The sequence below is a fragment of the Cucurbita moschata genome, unplaced genomic scaffold, assembly GCF_002738365.1.
Source record: "Cucurbita moschata cultivar Rifu unplaced genomic scaffold, Cmos_1.0 Cmo_Scf00001, whole genome shotgun sequence".
NCBI classification, from domain to species: Eukaryota; Viridiplantae; Streptophyta; class Magnoliopsida; order Cucurbitales; family Cucurbitaceae; genus Cucurbita; species Cucurbita moschata.
This window is the reverse complement of record NW_019268517.1, coordinates 278,055-297,513: the sequence shown is the minus strand read 5'-3', so window position 1 is coordinate 297,513 and position 19,459 is coordinate 278,055. Positions and strand designations below refer to the sequence as shown.

Below are 19,459 nucleotides of genomic sequence, written 5' to 3'. Positions count from 1 at the left end.
AAAAAAAAAAAAAAAAAAAAAACGAAAGAATAGCTGCAGAGAGACGTGGTGCTCAAACCAAAGCTAAAGAAATGCAAAATTGATTGCTTTGATATCCACGGATCCATGCCTAAAAGAATTATGCAACACTAATTGATTGGCAAGAAGAGATATGCATACCTCTCCACCAAGTGTTGGTACTTTAAAGGAAATGACAAGCCATCATCATTTTCATGCCCACTTTGCATCCCATTTCTAGAAAACCAAGCATGATATCGTCGGGGTAAAAGCTGATGTTCGAAAAGCTCATCCCAGAGCAGCCCACAAGTTCTATGACATGGCCCAGATGAAAGAAAGTGCATGATAAGAAAATAAACTTCTCTAAGGTCAATTTCTACATCAGGCTCTGACGTCTGGTTAGTTTCAAGTTCTTCAAATTGAGTTTGCTGATGCGCCTTAATGGGGAGACTTGAACGTTTCAAGTTAATGGAAGGTGTATCACCATAAACAAACTTTCGAAGAGCCATATTAGTCATAGAACCTACAGAAGAAGAATCAAATATTCACCAATAATCACCTCAAAAACAAATAATTGGCCAGATCAACAATTTCAAAGTAAATAACACTCTGAAACACATTTGTTAAAGGAATAATAGTTATATTAGCAAGATAAATATTACAAGGAAAAGAGGACTGAATATCTTTCAATTGGCTTGATCTTCCATCTATTTCTTTTTTTAAAACAAGAACAAACTATTCATTGAGTTCAACAATAAGTAGGGTGGGAATTCGAGTATTTGACCTTTTAGTCGAAGACGTGTTTTATGTTAGTTGTGTGTTACTCAATTTGGCAAGAATAAACTATCCATTGATAAATGAAAAGATAAAAATATGCTTAGAGACAAACTTGAATTTAGGGAATAAAATTAATACTTTTGATTTCTTCTTACACGTGTGAGACAAATACGAGGTCATCTTATATAGAAGAAAGACCAACCAATAAGGAAAGAAATATTACAAATATAAATAAGGAATATATACATAATACACAATCAATATTACAAAAATCTAAAAAGAAATCCAACCTATACAAACTTCTAAAGAAGCTAAAGAAGAACAAAGCACCCAAACTAAGAACAAACTCCAAATATTAGAAGAGACAGAAAATTCTGTTAGGTCTTGAAGCTCTCAAATTATCTAGAAGTTCCACGACTTTGAAACGAAGAATATTTCTTCATCCCCACGGTTGATCCTCCACCTAAGGAACTCTCAAGTGACCATCTTAGAATAATAAAATTGCCATCGATTTACCAAGGGGTTATTCCATCTTTTGAACAAATTGAAATAAGAAAACCAAAACAAACCAGATGACATGTACTCTCTTAAGGTCCAACTTCGCACCTCTTCATCTATACACTCCAACTTCAAACCTCTTCCTCTATAAATTCTCCCTCTCTGACCTGTAATTTACTTTGGTTCTCAAATCACGGTCATACACAGATGAATTTCCTCCCCCGACCCATATCCCTCAAACTGCTCCTCTTTCCCGGCTGAAGCTAGGGATATTCAGCAAAACCCTCCCTCAATCCATGTCCCACTCAGGCAAACCAATGAAAAATACTTTAAGTTAAGAAAAACTGCCCCTCCCGAGCCATGTCCTCCAGTTCCCACCCAAATGATCCAAGGCAATCCAAAGCTCTTGAAGAAAGAAGACCAGGTACTAATGCAGCTATAGTATAACACGGCTGAATGCTCATAAATTTCACGAAGTACACAAAGAAACGCCAAAGACAAAGTGAACATGAATTATATTCTGACCCTAAGCCACAGAGAACCGCAGACCAAAGTAATAAATCGAAAAATCCCAGACCTATTGAACGGAAGGAGCCACGGAATTCATCCAGATAGGGAGTCCCAGAAAGTCAGAAATTCTCTTCTGCACCTACGAAATCCTGACCTCTCAAAATTCATAATGCATCTCTGTTCATTACGAATAACTCCAATTCAGTTTCATTGAAACCTCCAGAATACAATTAAACTACAGAAGCAACATACACAATTTCATCACACCAAATTTAGAACACCCACAAAATGGACAAGCCCTACCCAATATCCAAAACTACGAACACAAAATAAGACTCCCATTTAACAAGTACCTTCAATGGAGTCAGCAGAAAATCCCCACCAAAAACTCCACGATGAACAACTGCATCTTCAACTTCTGAGATTACAAGACTACGCTGGATATGGATCAAGAAACTCAACAAATTTTGCAGTTATAAGATATCGAAACAACGGAATGGAAACTAACAAAGTGTGGCCGAGGATGAAGATTATAGGTTCAGATTCTTGGAAGGAGCTCCAAATTTTCATGGGGAATTTCTGTAATTCTTCTTTCTTTCAGTCTACAAGAAGAAGAGCAATACAACAACAGCGAAACGATTAAGAAAGAAATGGGCTGAGAAAATAGAATCGAACGAAGCGTTTTGAAGCAAATATTTTTAAAATGCGCAATACATAAATCTTTGAGGCAGTCCACCACGGCAAATCCGACGCCGTTTTGACTCTGTGTGAAAGAACGACGCCGTTTTAGTGACCAGGGGATTTGACAAACATAAAAAATATCGAAATATTTTATTTTTGCAACGAATACCCGCGAAATTTTAAATTATCTAATTTTGCCCCCACTTTATGAAATAAATGTTTTAATTGCCCTAAATGTAATTAGGGTTTATGTAGGGAGGCTTTTGCTTAAAAAAACCTTAATCCAATTTTTTGTTTATTATCTAATATTTTGTTGAATTAAAAAATAATTACATAAATTACTTCTCTTTTTAATTAAAGATAAAAAATTAAAATTTACCCTAAACTTCTCGATGTGTTTAAATTTTTCCTGTAAACGTTCAGTTATATCAAATTGTCCCTCGAACTTTAATAAGTGTTACAATTTTAACCCTAGACTTTAAAAAGTGTGACAGTTTTTTTTACCTGCACATAACTTTCCGCTTGATAAATTGTCAACGTTAGTCTTGAGCTTCCCATGATTTATAAAACATATTTCACGGTACAATTTTGGTAAAGTTCAAATAAAAATGGTATTATATCCACATGAGTGGTATCGATGGTATAATCTTCATTAATCTTCACAATGTTGAAATAAGATACAAGCTATCAAACAAGTGAGTTAAGTCTATTCGTTCTTGCGTCGCCTATGGCCAAGCGACGTATGCTCGAGCCTCTGGCACCGGTTTAAGAAGAAAGTTTTAGAAAATGGGGGCAGAGAGTTTTGAAAACAAGATTTAAGAAATTGAAATTGGTGTTATATGGGAACGTAAGCAAAAGACGACAACAATGGCTTACTGCATATAACTATCGGGTAGGGAGAAGTTCATACTAGTCGTGTCCACTATAGTACATTTTGAGGCATTTTAGCCCATGGAGATGTAGACATGATTTTGGTGAACGATCATACACCCCCGTACTGATCTAATATGAAATGGTAAAGACCTGTCTGGGATAAAAGTATGTAAAAGGGGTTTGGAACGAGCATGCAACCATAAACAACACGTCCTCGACGAGCAAGACCGGGATATCTGTCATGCGGCTATTGGCAATAACTCCTACAAATAAAATAAAATATATTACTAACTAAATCATTTTTTTAATTAAACAATAAATATAAATATAGATAAATACGTTTTAATTGCCATCAAGTTATGTTCAATTATAGATTTATAAATTAGCCATAGTTTGTTAATTTATCCGAAAAAAGAAAACAAACTAGTAACTTTTTACGAGCCAATAAATGGAAGACACGTCGACGAACAAGCAAAAAATGACGTGGCGTGTTAATGGCCGACTTTTGTTCTTTCGCTCCCCTTCCTCCGTGCCAATAAATTGCTGTTCCCGTTCAATTTCTACGGATTGGCTTTGATTTCGATTCAAATCCTCTCGTCTGGTTTTGGGTTGAGGTTTTTTTTCACCGTTCTCGATCGGATAATTTTTCGTCTCGTGATCGGGTGGCGGTTGCAGTCGGATCGGATCTGCGAGTTGTTTGAAAAGATATGGCGGAGGATAAGTACAATTTGAAGAACCCTGCGGTGAAGAGGATCCTTCGGGAGGTCAAGGAGATGCAGGCTAATCCTTCTGATGATTTCATGAGTCTGCCTCTCGAGGTTCGTTGCTTTTGAATTTCCCTGGATTTCCATGTCTATTTTGAAACTTACCCTAGCGGTTTTTTTTTTTCTTTTTTTTCTTTTTGTGGTTCTGTTTACGTTTTAATGGTTTTTCGTATTTTTGTTGAATGAATTGATTCACTATGATTGTTTCCGACTATTCAAATGATCTGATACGCGTGGAATTGTGGTTGAATTTAAGTATTAATTTGACGTTATTATATAGTTCAAATCTGCTGGTGTCTGCCGTTGCTTGCATATGAATTTCTAGGGTTCTAAGGATGAAAATGGAAATATTAACGAGTTTTTGTGGATTTCATTCCAGTTTTGGATGTTTGGAAATTTTAACGAGTTTTTGGACAGCTGAAAATTGAAAATTTGGGACAGATCTTTGATTTTTAAACCCTTGCTCTCTCTAGTTATGTTAATAATTGCGTAGGTATCTCGAATGGGTCCATAATTTGCATTGTTCATGCATCCTATGGTATTCTCCTGTGTCTTGATTCTCATAATTGTATCGACATAATTGCATCTGGAAAAAGAAAAGAAAAACGAACACCAGTTCTGGTATTATCTGCATAATTTTATTTTCTTAATTACTTTAGAACGTAAGGCTTTTGGCTGAACATCTTTCTGTTGAATTTAAGGCTAAATGTTGGTTTTTCAGGATAACATATTTGAATGGCAATTCGCCATCCGCGGACCTGGTGATAGTGAATTTGAGGGTGGGATATACCATGGACGTATCCAATTGCCATCTGAATATCCATTCAAGCCACCTTCGTTCATGTTGTTAACCGTAAGATATCCATCTCTTTTCCTCTACTTATTTCCCTTTTTGTTGATTCTCTTCTGTTGTGTTGATGGGCTGATCAGTGTCAATTCCTTTCTTTCAGCCAAATGGGCGTTTTGAAACCCAAACAAAGATTTGCTTAAGCATATCGAACCATCATCCCGAGCATTGGCAACCGTCATGGAGTGGTGAGTTCTTTGTATTCTTTATCCAGCTTGTCTTATTACGTTGTTCCGAGTATGTAACAACCAAAATCCACTTTATTGTCGTCTTTGAGCCTCTCATGGTTTTAAAATGCATTTGATAGGGAGGTTTCTAGATCCTTATGAATGTTTCGTTTCCCTTTTCCCTCTCCAACCGATGGGATCTCACAACGTATATGATTGCTAACTTAAACATAACTCAACTCATTTAGGCCTAAGATTTTCGACTGAAAAGAACATAGTTTGAATTCTCACTCACACATCAACAAGGATGGCCATTGTCTGGTTTCTACTTAAGTTGCTTTAGGTTGTTCCACTTCCACATTCTCTGATCCTTCTTGTTCTTTTCCTCCCTTCCCTTTTTGTTGATTGCTGCTTGTCAGTACGCACTGCCTTGGTTGCATTAATTGCTTTCATGCCCACAAACCCAAATGGCGCTCTTGGTTCCTTGGACTACAAGAAGGAAGAAAGACGGGTATTGGCCATCAAATCTCGAGAAGCAGCCCCCAAATTTGGTACTCCTGAACGTCAAAAGCTAATTGATGAGGTATTTCCAAGTTCTGTTGATATTTCATACCCTGTTGAATAGCATATTGAATTTCATTGCTCATTCATGAGCTTCTTTAACATCACAGATTCATGAATATTTGCTGAGTAAGGCGCCGCCTGCCCCTCAACCGAGTTCTCCAGATGACTCCGAGGAGAAACCCGCTAACAAAGAGGCTGATGTTGAGGTAACTTCTGAACCCACTGAGCCTGCAGCTACTGGGGAAGAGCAACAGAATCCACCCGGAAGCGACAGGATCGTCGAGGAAGCCATACCAGAGGAGACATCTATAAATACCAATCTCCAACAAGCAGCAGCAAGAGAGGCGCCATCTGATCGCCCCGCCGTGCAGTTGAGAACAGAGACGAGAGTCAATAAACCTGCCGATGACCGGTTGTTCACATGGGCAGCTGTGGGGCTCACTCTTGCAATTGTAGTTCTGTTGCTGAAGAAGTTCATCAAAGCAAGCGCTCATGGATCAGTGTTCATGGATGAATCTTAAGATCACAGAAAAGTCCGCCGCTGCTTCTAGAGAGCAGAGCAGACACAAGGGTCCTTCTTATGTGTATCATCATTAGAGTCATTAGCGTAAATTTGAATTTGGTTATCATTGGAGTAGGAAAAGGCAATCCTATGTCTTGTGATCCTGCCGCCCGCTTCCATTATTTGTAGCTATAATAGTAACATATGCAAGAGAGAAAAAAAATGCTTGGCTTAAGCAGTGTGCCTAAAAAACCCTTTAAATATTTTGGCCGTCTATTTTATGTACATGGTGTTACCATATAATTACAATTGGTTTTGAGAACATGATGAAGTCTTCTTTTCTTCCTTTTGGAAGATAATAGTAGTGTTGTGTTCTTTAGTTTTTCAATTTTTCTCCGTTCATTTCCTAAAAATAATACACATAATTTTCTTTCTTTGTTTTTTTGTTTTTTTTTTTAATATTTTTTAAAAAAAAAAACAATTTATAGTATCTATAAGCTTTACTTTTCTGCTTAATTTTCTTAAAATAGAAAGAAAATGACGTAGGGGCTGAGAATTGTGTTCGTGATTTTAGGGGCAATTTTGGTATTTCACAAGCTATACCTTTATTTCTTTGCTAAAATCAATTTTTATCAGTTTAATTATAAACTATTAGAGTTATTGCAATGCAAAAAAAAAAAAAAAAAAAAAAGCTTATTTTGGAATTAAAAATTAAGATTATTAGATATTATCCCCGAAATAAGACTAATATATGTTTCACTTCATAAATTTTTTTCTTACAATTTTATAATTATTTCTAATTGAATATTATTTATTAAATAGTTATTAATTTTAAAAGGTAATTACATAATACACACTTTACTAATTAATTTAATTCAAATACTATTAACTATCTCACGCTCTCATCTAATAATACTTCAGGTGCTAATGAAATTATTTTAGTGAAATTTAACTGTCACAATTCTGGAAAAGTGAAATTTAACTGTCACAATTCTCGAAATTCTCAGACAATCGCACCAAAAATTCAAGTTCTTTTTGGATTTCCTTCTTGATCAATAACAACGGCAGAATTGTCATCATATCATATTATCATACCGACCGTCTTCTCTTTTGATCACTTCTGATCTTTCTAAAGGTGTATTTAGGACGGCTTTCTTAGTAGAAATTTTAATTTTCTTTTAAATGTTATTTGAACCCGCTATTCAATGGTCAGTTTGTCCATCAATCTATTAATTTGTGCCAACTCGATATCTCAAAATTACACAGGGGGATAACGCTTACCAAGATCACGTGGCATGTAAAATGTTTTAAGAATAATTTTAGATGATTAATAAAAGCAAAGATTATCCCATGATTAAAATCACTTCAATTATTATTAACAAGTCATATACAAACAACAAACAGACCATGAAGAAAGAAAAAAAAAAGTGAATGAAAAAAGAATATTGTTATTGAACAGAAAATTGTTTTCAAGAACACTCCCAAACCAGTTTCTAAATCATCATTCATCCTATTACAAACACCCCATCCATGAAGAGGTTCCCATTATTCGACAAACATTTTAATGAACAAAAACAGAAGCTAAGGCCATGAACATACACATTTCCAATTCACAAAACAAACACATAATCAGAAAATTTGAACGAGAAAATGGAGATCCAAGAGTGTTGTGGGGATGGAGCGATCAGTTCTCGTTATCTATTTTCTTCACTACAGTCACTGGGCAGGCACCATTGTTCACCACATAGTTGCTTACACTCCCCAAGATGGCCCTGTCAAAATTGCATACACAAATCTCGTCAAATTCAAACATCGACACAGTCGAACCCACACACACTCCCCAAGATGGCCCTGTCAAAATTGCATACACAAATCTCATCAAATTCAAACATCGACACAGTCGAACCCACACCCCCGTTTCTCGAGCACTCTCACTAAAGCCATTAATAATTGCCTTCCTTCAACCTTTCCCACTCCCTCTATTCATAACCAAATACCATAATAAACTTTCTAGATTGACTTAAAATCATGTACATCCCACGAGTACCCACATTATTCAACACCGAAGTTGATGTTGGTATAATGTATTTAATATCTTATGTAGATGGTTCTTTTCCTTTCAGACTTCCCCGAACCGAAAGGTTTTTAAAGGTTTTTAAAACGCGTATGCTAGAGAGAGGTTTCCACAACCTTTCATACTTCCCCAAAAAGTTTTTAAAAGGTGTATGCTAGAGAGAGGTGAAGTTTTTAAAAGGTGTATGCTAGAGAGAGGTTTCCACAACCTTGCCTCTCAAGACTTCCCCCAAAAAGTTTTTAAAACACGTATGCTAGGAAGAGGTTTCCACAACCTTTTAGACTTCCCCGAAAGGTTTTTAAAACGCCTATGCTAGGGAGAGGTTTCCACAACCTTTTAGACTTCCCCGAAAGGTTTTTAAAACGCCTATGCTAGGGAGAGGTTTCCACACCCTTTATAAAAAATGTTTCGTTCCCTTTTCCAACCGAGGTGGGATCTCACAACCCACCCTCTTCAGGGCAAGCATCCTCAAGCATTCTCGTTAGCACTCATTCCCCTCAGTTGGGATCTCACACAAACAACTAAATAAATCCAAAATAAGTAACCACTAAACTAACATTAACAGTAATCTCTAAACTAATAGTAATTAAACTAGACTAATTATCTAACATTTCATCTTACATCATCAGTTATCGAAACATTATAATGTATCGTATCTATGATTAACAGCCGACCACGGTTGGAATGGTCATCTACATTCGATCTATCTCGTATAAGCTCAAGGGAGCAGACAACTACTTCTCATAACCCAAAAATCTGTAATTTTTAGCAATCAAAATTTCACTTCTATTCATAACATTATAATTATCTTTCCTCAACAAAAATGGATAAAGCAAGATGCCCATCGGCCTAAGTAAAAGCAAGTACACTAAGAGAAGATCCAAGAACCATTTGATATGTTCTATCCAAAACAGTTTCTGCAAATCGTTCTATAGAGCCAATCTTAAGTCTAAAACACTCATCTAATTTCTTATGAAACACGGCCATTTTCTAAGAAAGGACAGCTTTTATGGTTGTAAAAACCAATTCATCCACAACAATGGAGTAAGGAAATATAAAATTTTGGAAGGAAAAGAAAAAATCCAATCATTTCTTGTAAAATCAACCAAAAGCTGATTTAAACAACAAAAAGAGAATTCGCTCTAACCTCTTAATCTTGCCAAGACCTCTGTTTCCGATCACAAGACAGCTAATAGGAATATGATCAATCGCTTCACAAATCTTCTCACGAGCATCTCCCCAATAAATCTTAAGCAACACAGTGATCTGCTCTCATTACAGAAAAAATCCAAATCATCGCGATGAATTCCATAAACACCACAAAAAAACGGTAAACAAAAACACAAAGATAAAACAATCACCTCCTTCTGCGCCGCCGCAGTCGTCACAATGTCAATAGTTTCAGCATCAGGCTTAATCCCGTACTTCTTCAAGGTGTGAGGATCGGCAAACTCAACCATAGGAATAAGCGCTGCAAAACAGTAAACATACCGTCAAACCATCAAGAACATAAAAACCAAACCGAAAACGAATTCGACACTGAGTTTGTTCAAACAGTGAACAGAGCAACAACATCAGCAACCACGAAAAAGGTTTGCGGTGCGATCGAACAAGTGCATGCGTAATCTCCGGCGATAGAATAAGCGATGAAAGAATATCTTACGAGATCCAGTGGTTCGCCAGAGCTGCATCTCGCCGTCTTCATAATCACCGTCCGGACGAACAGTGATGAGAACCAAAAAATCGCCCTTGCGGATAATGTTATCGATAGCCCATTTGAGAGCTTTTCTGCTGCAGGAGGAGAAATCCACCGCCACTCCGACTCTCCGTTCACCGTCCATTTTCTGGTGTTCTCTTACTCTCCGTGGAACTGTGAATGAGAATGAATGTTGGGAGAGCTTATTCTATCAGAGGAATTGGAAGAAGGGGCGCAACGCAATTTCAGGGGCAAAGACTTCACGAGAGGAAATAACTATTGAATGGGAGTGAAAATTGGTATCTAGGATGTATTATCCTCTGCGGACGGGCGTAGGGAAAGATTGTGTTCCCCAATACACTTGGCCTTTTAAAAACGTGTTTACAAATGATGAAAAATGGATGATATTTACCTTAATGTCATGGTCATGTTTATACAAGGCGTGATGTATGTGGTCCCGTGTCAAATGTCTCAATCATGTCATGCCCGTTTCAAACCCTTTTTTACTATGGCTAAAACACCCCAAAATTTAAGGATGTTACCTAGGTTATATGCTATAACAAATATTGTGTTTGTTGCTTATTTGTTTCGAGTCTACAACATTGTTTTCTTACCAATTGTTTTTAAAAAATGTATTTTCTAGTTCACGTCTTCTAAAATATTTTCTCGCAAGCTTGACTCGAATTTCATTCATATGTTTGAATTGTAATTACGATTTTCATGTAGCTGACTTGTTTTATTTTAAGTTAGAATAAGTGATATATAATCGTTTGTCCCATTACAACAAGAGTGCAATCGCTCATATTTTGAGCTTTAATTTTAGTTAATAAATTATGGATGTGAATTAGTTGCATTATTAAATAAAAAAAATAAGCTAAAAATATTAGAACATAAAAAACCTAATTATACATTTAGCTATTTTTATCCAATAATAAAAATTTATTTGTCCAATAAGAAAGCTTTTAAAAAAAGTGTGGAAAAGAGTAAATAGAAAAACAAATAAACACTAGTTATAAATTTATCCGAAATCAACGGTGGAGGTTTAGTTTGAAACTTAAAGCTGTAGGCTGCGGTGTAGTGGATTATTATCTCCCTCAATAATGGACATAAATGGGTGGTGACAAGGAAGGGGGGATGATCTTGGCTCATCTTGTTCAGCCCAGTGAGTGGACTTTTAATAAAGTTATTTTTTGTATTATTTTTCTATTTATATCTTATTCCAATTTATAAATTCTGATTTCTATTGCATTGTGAGCATTTGACCATCCATTTAAGTATTTAATTATTGCATAAATTTAAACATTAAGTAATAAATAAATATAAAAATTATTTAAAAAATACCCTTTTGGCTTATTTATGTTTGATTTTGTTTTTATATATTTAATGACTCTATACAGTCTATAAAACGATTCAAATTTATTATTATTTAACCAATTTCAATCAAATCAACTTAAAACTAACAATAGAGCCCAATTTTAAAATTTATCTAAATAAAGCAATTAAAATTAGAAATTTAAAAAATATATAAATTAAAATGAAACGAGTTATAAAATAATTGAACAAAAATGATATTTTAACCTTAAAGAAACTAAAAAGTCATTTATTAATATTAAAAACTAAATCATTACAAATACAAAACAAAGTACATAGTAGCCTAAGAGATCAAAACATTGCCAAATTCAAAATAGTGAGACTAGAAATGTGGTACCTGGACTCCTCACTCGGCTTTTTGTTGGTGAACTCGACGAGTTGGCTATTTTTTCGAGTTGAACATGTCCACGTAAGGTTATTCGAACCTCTTTAAACCTCTGAACGATGAAATCTAACACATTGAAATGAACAACTCGACCTCCTGCAACAGCCACGGTTAGAAAGATGATGCAATATCATTCACACTTCAGTGCACGAGTAATCTCCCACGAAAGTGGATCATTAACAGAATAGACGTTATCTCCAGATTTGCTAGTTTGCCACCTGCAATTCACTATTGCAACCACAAAACTTTCGTTCTCTAGTGATGATGGATACATTACTTGTTCTTCCTACAAAGTTAGAACCAACTCTTAGGAACACTGGCAGTGAATGAATCTGACTAAACATAAGAATTCAGATTAAATAATGATTCTCATGATCAGGTCATCATGTATGCATGATAATAATTTGAAACATACATGATAATAATTTGAAACATATGATCATTACTCTTCAATCGAATTACTATACCACCTTTCAGAAAGAAAAAAACTCAAATCTAAAAATAAATAGCATGATCCCAAGCACAAGCAATGAGGTCGAAGTCAAAGAATATCGCTGGTCAGAAGGTCATTATCATGTGGCATAGAGCGGCCGTAAGCATCTTTTTTGGCAGCTTTAGAGAAGTATACTAGCAACTTATTCTTTGTTATTAAACAAAAGCTATTTTCACCTGTACTGGTTGTTTTGAAGCATAAGCTTTTTTCTTTAAAGCATTATTTTAAGTTCAGTCTTTACCTCCGGTAGTTCACAGAATTCATCAGGAGATATTTGCAACAACTCTGCAGCAGTTTGACCTGTACACCAAGCAAAGATTTTTGCAGTATCATCTGCAAGGGTGATTTTCAGGTCGAATGTACGAACCAGCTCGGACATGCATTCACAACGACAGAAGCAGCACTCAATTCTGCGGGGTGTCTCCTCAACAAAATGACCACAATTTGCATGCAAAAATTTCGTACTGACATGACAATGTGAAACTTGGTCAAGCCGAACTCGACAGACCTGGCAAGGAGATTTGGAGAAACAAAATAAAAATCACAGCTGATAGAGGTGAGATATTAGAAAAACGACGGAAGAAAATTCTAAACTTTGAATGTATTTTTCGAGATTCAATTTTGGAAGCATAGCTGTGAGGCTAGGTGCGAACAAAATACAAAAATTTCCCTAATCACTCTACAAAGGTTGCAAAAAGAGAAACGTCATTGATCATTCAGCTCCCTCTCCTAAGGTTTGTTGCTTATGTATTATGTCATGAGAATGAGGAACTCCTAATTGGCTGATCCTAAGCAACAGAGGTATGGAGTTTATTTTGCAGGAGATTTGCTTCACTTGTTCTCCAAGGATATAGATGAATGGCTCCGAGAAATCCTTTCAGCCCGGTAGCTTATTGAGACAGCTACGGTTTTATGGAAACGTACGATTAGAGCTCCCTTGCGGTCCTGATGGATGGATAGAAATCCAAACCTTTAACGTTGAAGAGAAATATATATATATATATATATATATTGTGTTCTTGAATTATTTATGACAAACTGAAATGCCCCATTCAAGATATTTGTTATCAGTCTTCTTCTTGATTAAACTCAATATCAGGGCACCTATTTTTTGTGTGTGTAGAGGTTCTTCAACAAGGACCTTTCTCCCTCTTCCCTCAGCCTCTAGGTTATCTCTTCCATTTTCTTACAGAAAGTTTCTTATCAAACATAACATAATATAGTCCGAAAAAAGGAGAAGGAAAAGAAAAAACTTTACCTTTGTACCATGAGAGTTGCTGGTAAGATCAGAAAGTCGTGAGATTTTATGAAGACAAGATGAGGTTAACAATGCTGGCAAGCAGCTAAGGTTGACAAAAGAAGCTCCAACATGATTCTCAATCCATAAAGCCTCCAAGCTTCAAAAGAAAAGAAATCAAATCAAATTAGAAATGCCATGAATAAATCACCAAAATTTTTATAAGGAGAGAAACCTCAAATCGAAGGCAAATTATTTATGTCTGGAAACATTTCAAATGATCCAATACTTCCAATTTATTTACTAGATAACTGGGTAAAGAGTTTGAATTAGCTCACTTATTCTTCTTTATGGTGCATGTCAGGCCACTGATATATACTGTATGTCCAACGCCTACCCTTCCCAGCGACCTTTTACAAGAAGGGGAATAAAAAAAGGAAAAATGAAAGAGGAACTCAGAAAATGAGTAGAAGTATGAGATGAGAAGTTTTTGTTATTTGAAGAGCCATGCAAAATCCAGACTCATAAAACTCAGAAATTAGAAGTTAGGCAACGAAAATGTCCATACCAAGATTTCACGAAATGCAACTTTGCCGAAATTTGTCCGGTGTTATCTTCAATTCTCATAGAGAAAACAGCTTCTGTGGTATTTCTTTCATTTACTATATCTATAATGATACCATATAAGCTAATGCCAGTCATCTTGTCTTGAAGGTCGACCACAAAAGACTGTAAACTTCACAAATAGCATGAAAAATTAAGATTCATCTCCGTAAAGTTAATGAGACAGACTTCAGAATGAAAGAAATTTTTTAAAGAATAACAATTCAAGTAATTGCAATTAGTTGTTTGGCAAACAAAGAAAAAAATAAATGCTTGGTGATATGGGATCTGAAGATTAATACTGTAGCAATTAGACCTGTCATCTATAATATGTCAAGTGAATTTCTCAGAATTTTAACATCAGAATTTTGTAAGGCATAAATTGGCTTTTACCTTTTGCATCTTGTAAAATCAGATAATTATGAACTTTATACTACAGAAGGATTACAAAAAACTGACAGGAGCTAAATGCGTGGACCATTCTGAATCAATTTATGATATAACCAGAGTCAGGTATAAATTCCACAGGTGTATGAAACTGTACATGGAATAATGGGGTTGCAAGAGACATTATAAATGTCAATTGTCCGTTGTAACCACTACTTATTCAAGAAAACGAACACAAATGCCATCCATACATTAAGATTATGATTAGAAGTTAAACTCACCCGAAAAGGATAATTACCAAAATCAATTGTCCCATGTGAATCGCACGGCAAGGAAACTTGAGAAACTCGGGGATCCTGAGTAGGATATGATGTACCAAGCGTCCTTGAAGCTTGGCTTATATTCTGTGTTAAAACACATACCTGTGTAGTAAAATATTTATATATTAATGAGATTCAAGAAATAGAAAGTGTTTTTAAGTTTGTGTGTGTGTGTGTGTGTGTGCAGTGTAGAAAAGGTGGGAATCTACAACACACTTGCTCCTCATGCTGAATGCAAGGCACCAAATATAACTGTGTTGCACTACCATATTCAAGACAAAGCTCATCACTTGTTCCAATGCCATTCTCGTTTACAGTAGCAATATATGGCCTATCAAGGGCAAGCAAGCTACCAACACTGTTGAAATGGGAACTGTTATGTTGATATAATCATATAAGAATATTCCTGAATAACTAATATCAACTTAAAAGACTCACCTTAAAAGATTGGCTAGTATCACCTGTTCACCCCATAAGAGAAACTTTAGCTTGAAACCATCATTATCAAGAAGACTAATTTGTATCATCTGTAAGCCGTTAGTCTTCTCATGAATTTCTATTGGACCAATAGACTCAATCCTGAAAATATTGAATATAAGACAACTATATTTAGTTCATTATTGGACAAATCCACCCTCTGTGAAAACTGATTTATTTGGTCAATTCAGCCTCTAGCTCATTGCAGGATAAGAAACCAGTTTAGATGGAGATGGATAAAACTGAAGCAAAAGTTGTATATCTTGCCTTGCATATAATGAATATGCAGTCCCTTTATTGACGGCGTCAAGAGAAACAGAAGAAAAGGAATCGGAACAAAATTGAGCTCCTAGAAGTATTACATCATCATCCTCTTCCTACAATAAATAGAAGATAGTCACTGTGCATATGCAAAAAAAAAAAATTATAATATTGATTCTGGTAGCTAGAAAAGCCATTTTGACAACCTCATCTAACAATATGATAAGGTATTCAGTTGGTAGAAGTCGTGGATGACCGGATCCGCCACTGGCAGCACGAAGATAGCATCCAGTTAAAAATATTTGCCTCCCTTTTTTCAAAATTCCACCAACTAAGTCATAGAATCTGCCATCAAAGATTCATGTTTTACTTGTTCTTCCATGAAATATGAAGATAGCAAGTTCTGTGCAGTTGTAGAGTCGTAACAAAACCTCAAATCAAGATGAAACTATGGAAATGGAAGTCGATATTTAGGGATAAAAACTAAAAATAAATAAATTAATTAATTAATTAAAAAAAAATGAAGTGATTCGGGCATGCTTTAATGTCAATCTGCAATACAAAATCAAGCATTCATATCCAGCAACTGTATCATTGGATTCACAACCTTAGTTAAATAAGGATTTGTTCTATGAGTTGTACAACTGTATCCTTGAGTTCTAAAAAACTTACTATTCAAACCAATCAATCAATTTTTATTCAATGTACCAATTGTTGAGTGTGGTCCATTGATCCTTCAAATGTACCAATAGACGAGTTAGTCTCTCTCATTTCTTTGATCCAATCAATCAATTTCTATTCAAATGTACCAATTCATGAGTGTGGTCTATTGGTCTACTGATCCTTCAAGTATCTGCAATAGCTTGTCTTGGTACATTCAGTTGGTTTCATCTCCTTCTGTGCTTTCTATTTCTCTAAACCATGGAGGCTAAGAATTCCAAAAAAAGAAAAAGATAAATTATTGGTTTGTGGCTCAGGAGAGAATCAACATCTTATACCTCAGCATGAAAGCCTCTCCTCTTGTCCTTGGTTTGAATTGGCGTGTCGGGTACAAGTGCAATGCAAAAGATCTTAATCGCTTACTGTGACTATACCCACCTGCTTTTGAGTCATGGGTTGTATGTAGCAGACATCTGATATTTTTGTTATTCAGAGGTCACGCATTCAATGGACGATGAGGTCATTTTGAATTCTTTGTTCAAGGAGAAAGGTAATTTGCTTTGGCAAGCTAATTTTGTTCATCATTTATGGCATATTTGGGTGGAAAGAAACCAATAACTTTCATGGGGTTAGATAACTTGTAGGAGGAGATGTGGGGTTTTGTGCATGTTAACGTTTTTTTTTTTTTTTTGGGTTCATACTACAGTTTTCTTTCTTTTCTTTTTTTTTTTTGCAATTACCCTTTTTATCAACAGCAGCTGAGGGTTCTCTTTAATAAACATTTTCTTGTGTTCCTCACTTTTAGCTGGCCTTCATTTTTCTTTGATGGATTTTTTGTGTTCATTTTTCAAATGCAAGCTGGTTTGTTCAAACTAATGTGGCACAAAAAGAGTGCAGTGCAGTAATACCACTGAAAGGATCTTCTAATTAAGCAAACAAATGGCCATTCAGAATACATTCATTCCAAATGGCCATTCAGAATACATTCATTCCAAATGGTTTTTATTGCATGATAAATAGATCTGAAGGGTAGCAGTATTACCTACAATGGAGATAGAGATCAATCGTATTAGAGCTCCAAAAATCCCCCAAAGTAAGCATGTGTATATTTGTACCTTAAGAAAATCATGTTGATAAAAGATTCAGATCCTTGTTTGTATAATGACATCTAAACAGTCGAACTAGGGAAACAACACCTGAACTTAAGTAGTTCCAAAAAAATTAAAAAAAAACAAACAAACAAACAAACGAAGGTCGTCCCAAAGAAAGATATATCTATATATTATTGAGTAAATTAACTAGCACTATGAATATGTGTGTTTCAGTTTCAGAAACCCTTTCCTCAAGCTACCAATATATTAGCTTTTTAGTCATGTATAATTGATTTGGAAGAGCAACAAGAACATTGCTAAAATTACAATCATCAGCTTAAAATGGGAGATAGAAGTACCTGGAAGAATAAATTCTTCAACAATAACAGCTTCCAAAACGCTGCTTAAAGATAGGAAATTCTTCTCATATATGGAGTCAATAGTAACTGTTTTCGGGAGCTTCTTTCTTCTATTCTTCTTCTTCAACTGATTAATACATTCAGGTATTTTCTTGGGAGCCCCAATTCTGTGTTGCTCAGACCAGGCCTTCAAAACAAAAATCACTACCCAAATAACTGTCTTGTAGAATAGAACTGTGAAAGGTTAATTTATATCATCTTAGTTGGTAACAAGAAGTGGAACCGGTATTTTTTTTTTTTAAGAAACATCAGAAGTGAAACTAATCATTGTTTATATAAACCATTTAGTTACTGTTCTTTTTCAGACTTACTCAAGTTGCACAATATCTATCAACTACTGTACTTTGTCTTCTCCATCTAAATCAGGCACAAACTTTGACCCCTTACCATAAGGGTTAGGTGTAGTTGTTCAAGGGTATAGATAACTTTGCCTGGTTTTACCAATCATTCAGCTTATTAGCTCTCTCCAAGATACCACGTTATGCACCATGTTTTACCTCAACTAAACCACTTTTTTTCCATACCATCTCTTATCAAAATTTCAGGGGTTATACCAACTCCCACCACAAGGAAACCTTATGAATCAGGTTACGTCAGCGTAAACAATTTTATGCTTTGGAAAACAATGTATTCTTCCTAAGCTAACGAGTTACAATTTAGGGGCACTTGACAGGAGGGATAAGGAAGTCCAGAATGCATTTTCCGCCTAGAGAAGAAACGTATGCCTTCATCACCCGTGGATTTCTTGTTTCCAATCTAGACTACGAAGCTTGGGACGGAACCAAACATTTCTCACTTGGATAATTGCGTAATTGACTGTTGAAATAGCCTTTCAGCTGATGAGATACTGAATTGAAAGGAACATTGGGAGGACACTAAAAAGCTGTGTGGGGTAAGGGTGCAATCTAGATCACTCGAGGTTGGCCCACATGGTGATGCCTAATACTTCAGAAAACCAATAGAACTACAATTGGATCATGAAATCTTAAGGAGAGATCGACTTCAAAACCTAGAAGCAAGCCATGAACATCGAGTATTCATCCCTACATTCAACATTTCAGGTAGTCCTCACTTTGAAGTTACTATAGGAAAGTCAGGCAATTAATAACACTTCTTCATTTGATTGCTCAAAGTTTCCCTACAATCGAAATAATTAACCTTAATGAAGTTTGAATTCACAGTACCTGCGAGAGCTCGGATAGCAAAATCGCAGGGGTAACAGAACTGGAGTAGGCGATACAAGTTCTGAGAACCCGAGAGGCGATCCAACTCCAACCTGGCGTATAGGTCTCTGTTCCTTTAACATTAGGATCGAAGTCTTCTTCGTCTTCAAATGCTAGCACAGACCTCGCATAATCGATAAATTTAAGAAACGGATCATCATCTTCTTCTTCCTGAAGCCGCCGGCGATCGTTCAACTCCATGGCCGAGTTTCCACCGGCCTCGTCCGATTTGAAATGTCGACCCCGAGAAGAAGACATTCTTTGAGTATCATCGACTTCGAGTCAAGCTCACGTCCAGATTAAGCCATTTCTACGCCCTATATTTGAGGTTCATTTTCAGCGGGAAGATGATTGCCAAATTTGCGCGGTTTTCCAATGCTTACACAGTGACGCCATTTTTTAATAAGAAACTCAATTTTTTATATAGATTGGTTATTTAATTATTTTTTTTAACAAAAATAAAATATTAATGTTAAAAGACATATATTCATTTATTTTTCAAACTTGAATGATGGTTTATAACTATTTATGTTTAGATAATTGGAGCGTAAGAATTCAAACTCACCCCTCCTAGGCACTGAT

The 19,459-nt window shown here is 35.7% G+C and overlaps 4 protein-coding genes across 5 annotated transcripts in view; 1 reads left to right on the top strand and 3 right to left on the bottom strand.

The window, feature by feature from the left end:
* LOC111445203 (bromodomain and WD repeat-containing protein 1-like) overlaps nucleotides 1-2,451 on the bottom strand; it is a 14,039-nt gene extending 11,588 nt beyond the window's left edge. The window contains exons 1-3 of the mRNA XM_023083460.1: nucleotides 2,136-2,451; nucleotides 1,850-1,959; nucleotides 160-520 (exon numbers count right to left, since the gene is read on the bottom strand). Of these exons, the coding sequence (XP_022939228.1) occupies nucleotides 160-515 (356 nt within the window). The 5' untranslated portion in view covers nucleotides 516-520; nucleotides 1,850-1,959; nucleotides 2,136-2,451. The remainder of the gene's footprint in view (nucleotides 1-159; nucleotides 521-1,849; nucleotides 1,960-2,135) is intronic.
* A 1,427-nt stretch (nucleotides 2,452-3,878) lies between these two features.
* Nucleotides 3,879-6,504, top strand: LOC111444487 (ubiquitin-conjugating enzyme E2 32-like). Its single transcript, XM_023082573.1, has 5 exons — nucleotides 3,879-4,154; nucleotides 4,822-4,953; nucleotides 5,051-5,135; nucleotides 5,534-5,697; nucleotides 5,786-6,504. The coding sequence occupies exons 1-5, from the start codon at nucleotides 4,044-4,046 to the stop codon at nucleotides 6,197-6,199; spliced, it is 906 nt and encodes a 301-aa protein (XP_022938341.1). The 5' UTR covers nucleotides 3,879-4,043; the 3' UTR covers nucleotides 6,200-6,504.
* Nucleotides 6,505-7,608: 1,104 nt separating this feature from the next.
* LOC111444545 (universal stress protein PHOS32-like) lies at nucleotides 7,609-10,233 on the bottom strand. Of its 2 annotated transcripts, none has more exons than XM_023082577.1 (4): nucleotides 9,918-10,232; nucleotides 9,616-9,725; nucleotides 9,402-9,520; nucleotides 7,609-7,952 (listed from the first exon to the last, which is right to left on the bottom strand). In XM_023082577.1, exons 1-4 carry the CDS (start codon nucleotides 10,093-10,095, stop codon nucleotides 7,865-7,867), a joined length of 495 nt encoding a protein of 164 aa, XP_022938345.1. In that variant the 5' UTR covers nucleotides 10,096-10,232; the 3' UTR covers nucleotides 7,609-7,864. The 2 variants fall into 2 exon arrangements, with proteins under 2 accessions (XP_022938345.1, XP_022938346.1); XM_023082578.1 differs by having other exon boundaries at nucleotides 7,947-8,031; nucleotides 9,918-10,233.
* Nucleotides 10,234-11,541: 1,308 nt separating this feature from the next.
* Nucleotides 11,542-19,252, bottom strand: LOC111444466. The gene is made up of 13 exons (XM_023082569.1): nucleotides 18,839-19,252; nucleotides 17,595-17,781; nucleotides 17,187-17,259; nucleotides 15,691-15,829; nucleotides 15,491-15,600; nucleotides 15,185-15,325; nucleotides 14,963-15,104; nucleotides 14,708-14,848; nucleotides 14,005-14,165; nucleotides 13,775-13,846; nucleotides 13,458-13,596; nucleotides 12,441-12,707; nucleotides 11,542-11,992 (listed from the first exon to the last, which is right to left on the bottom strand). The coding sequence occupies exons 1-13, from the start codon at nucleotides 19,133-19,135 to the stop codon at nucleotides 11,837-11,839; spliced, it is 2,025 nt and encodes a 674-aa protein (XP_022938337.1). The 5' UTR covers nucleotides 19,136-19,252; the 3' UTR covers nucleotides 11,542-11,836.
* Nucleotides 19,253-19,459: the final 207 nt, after the last annotated feature.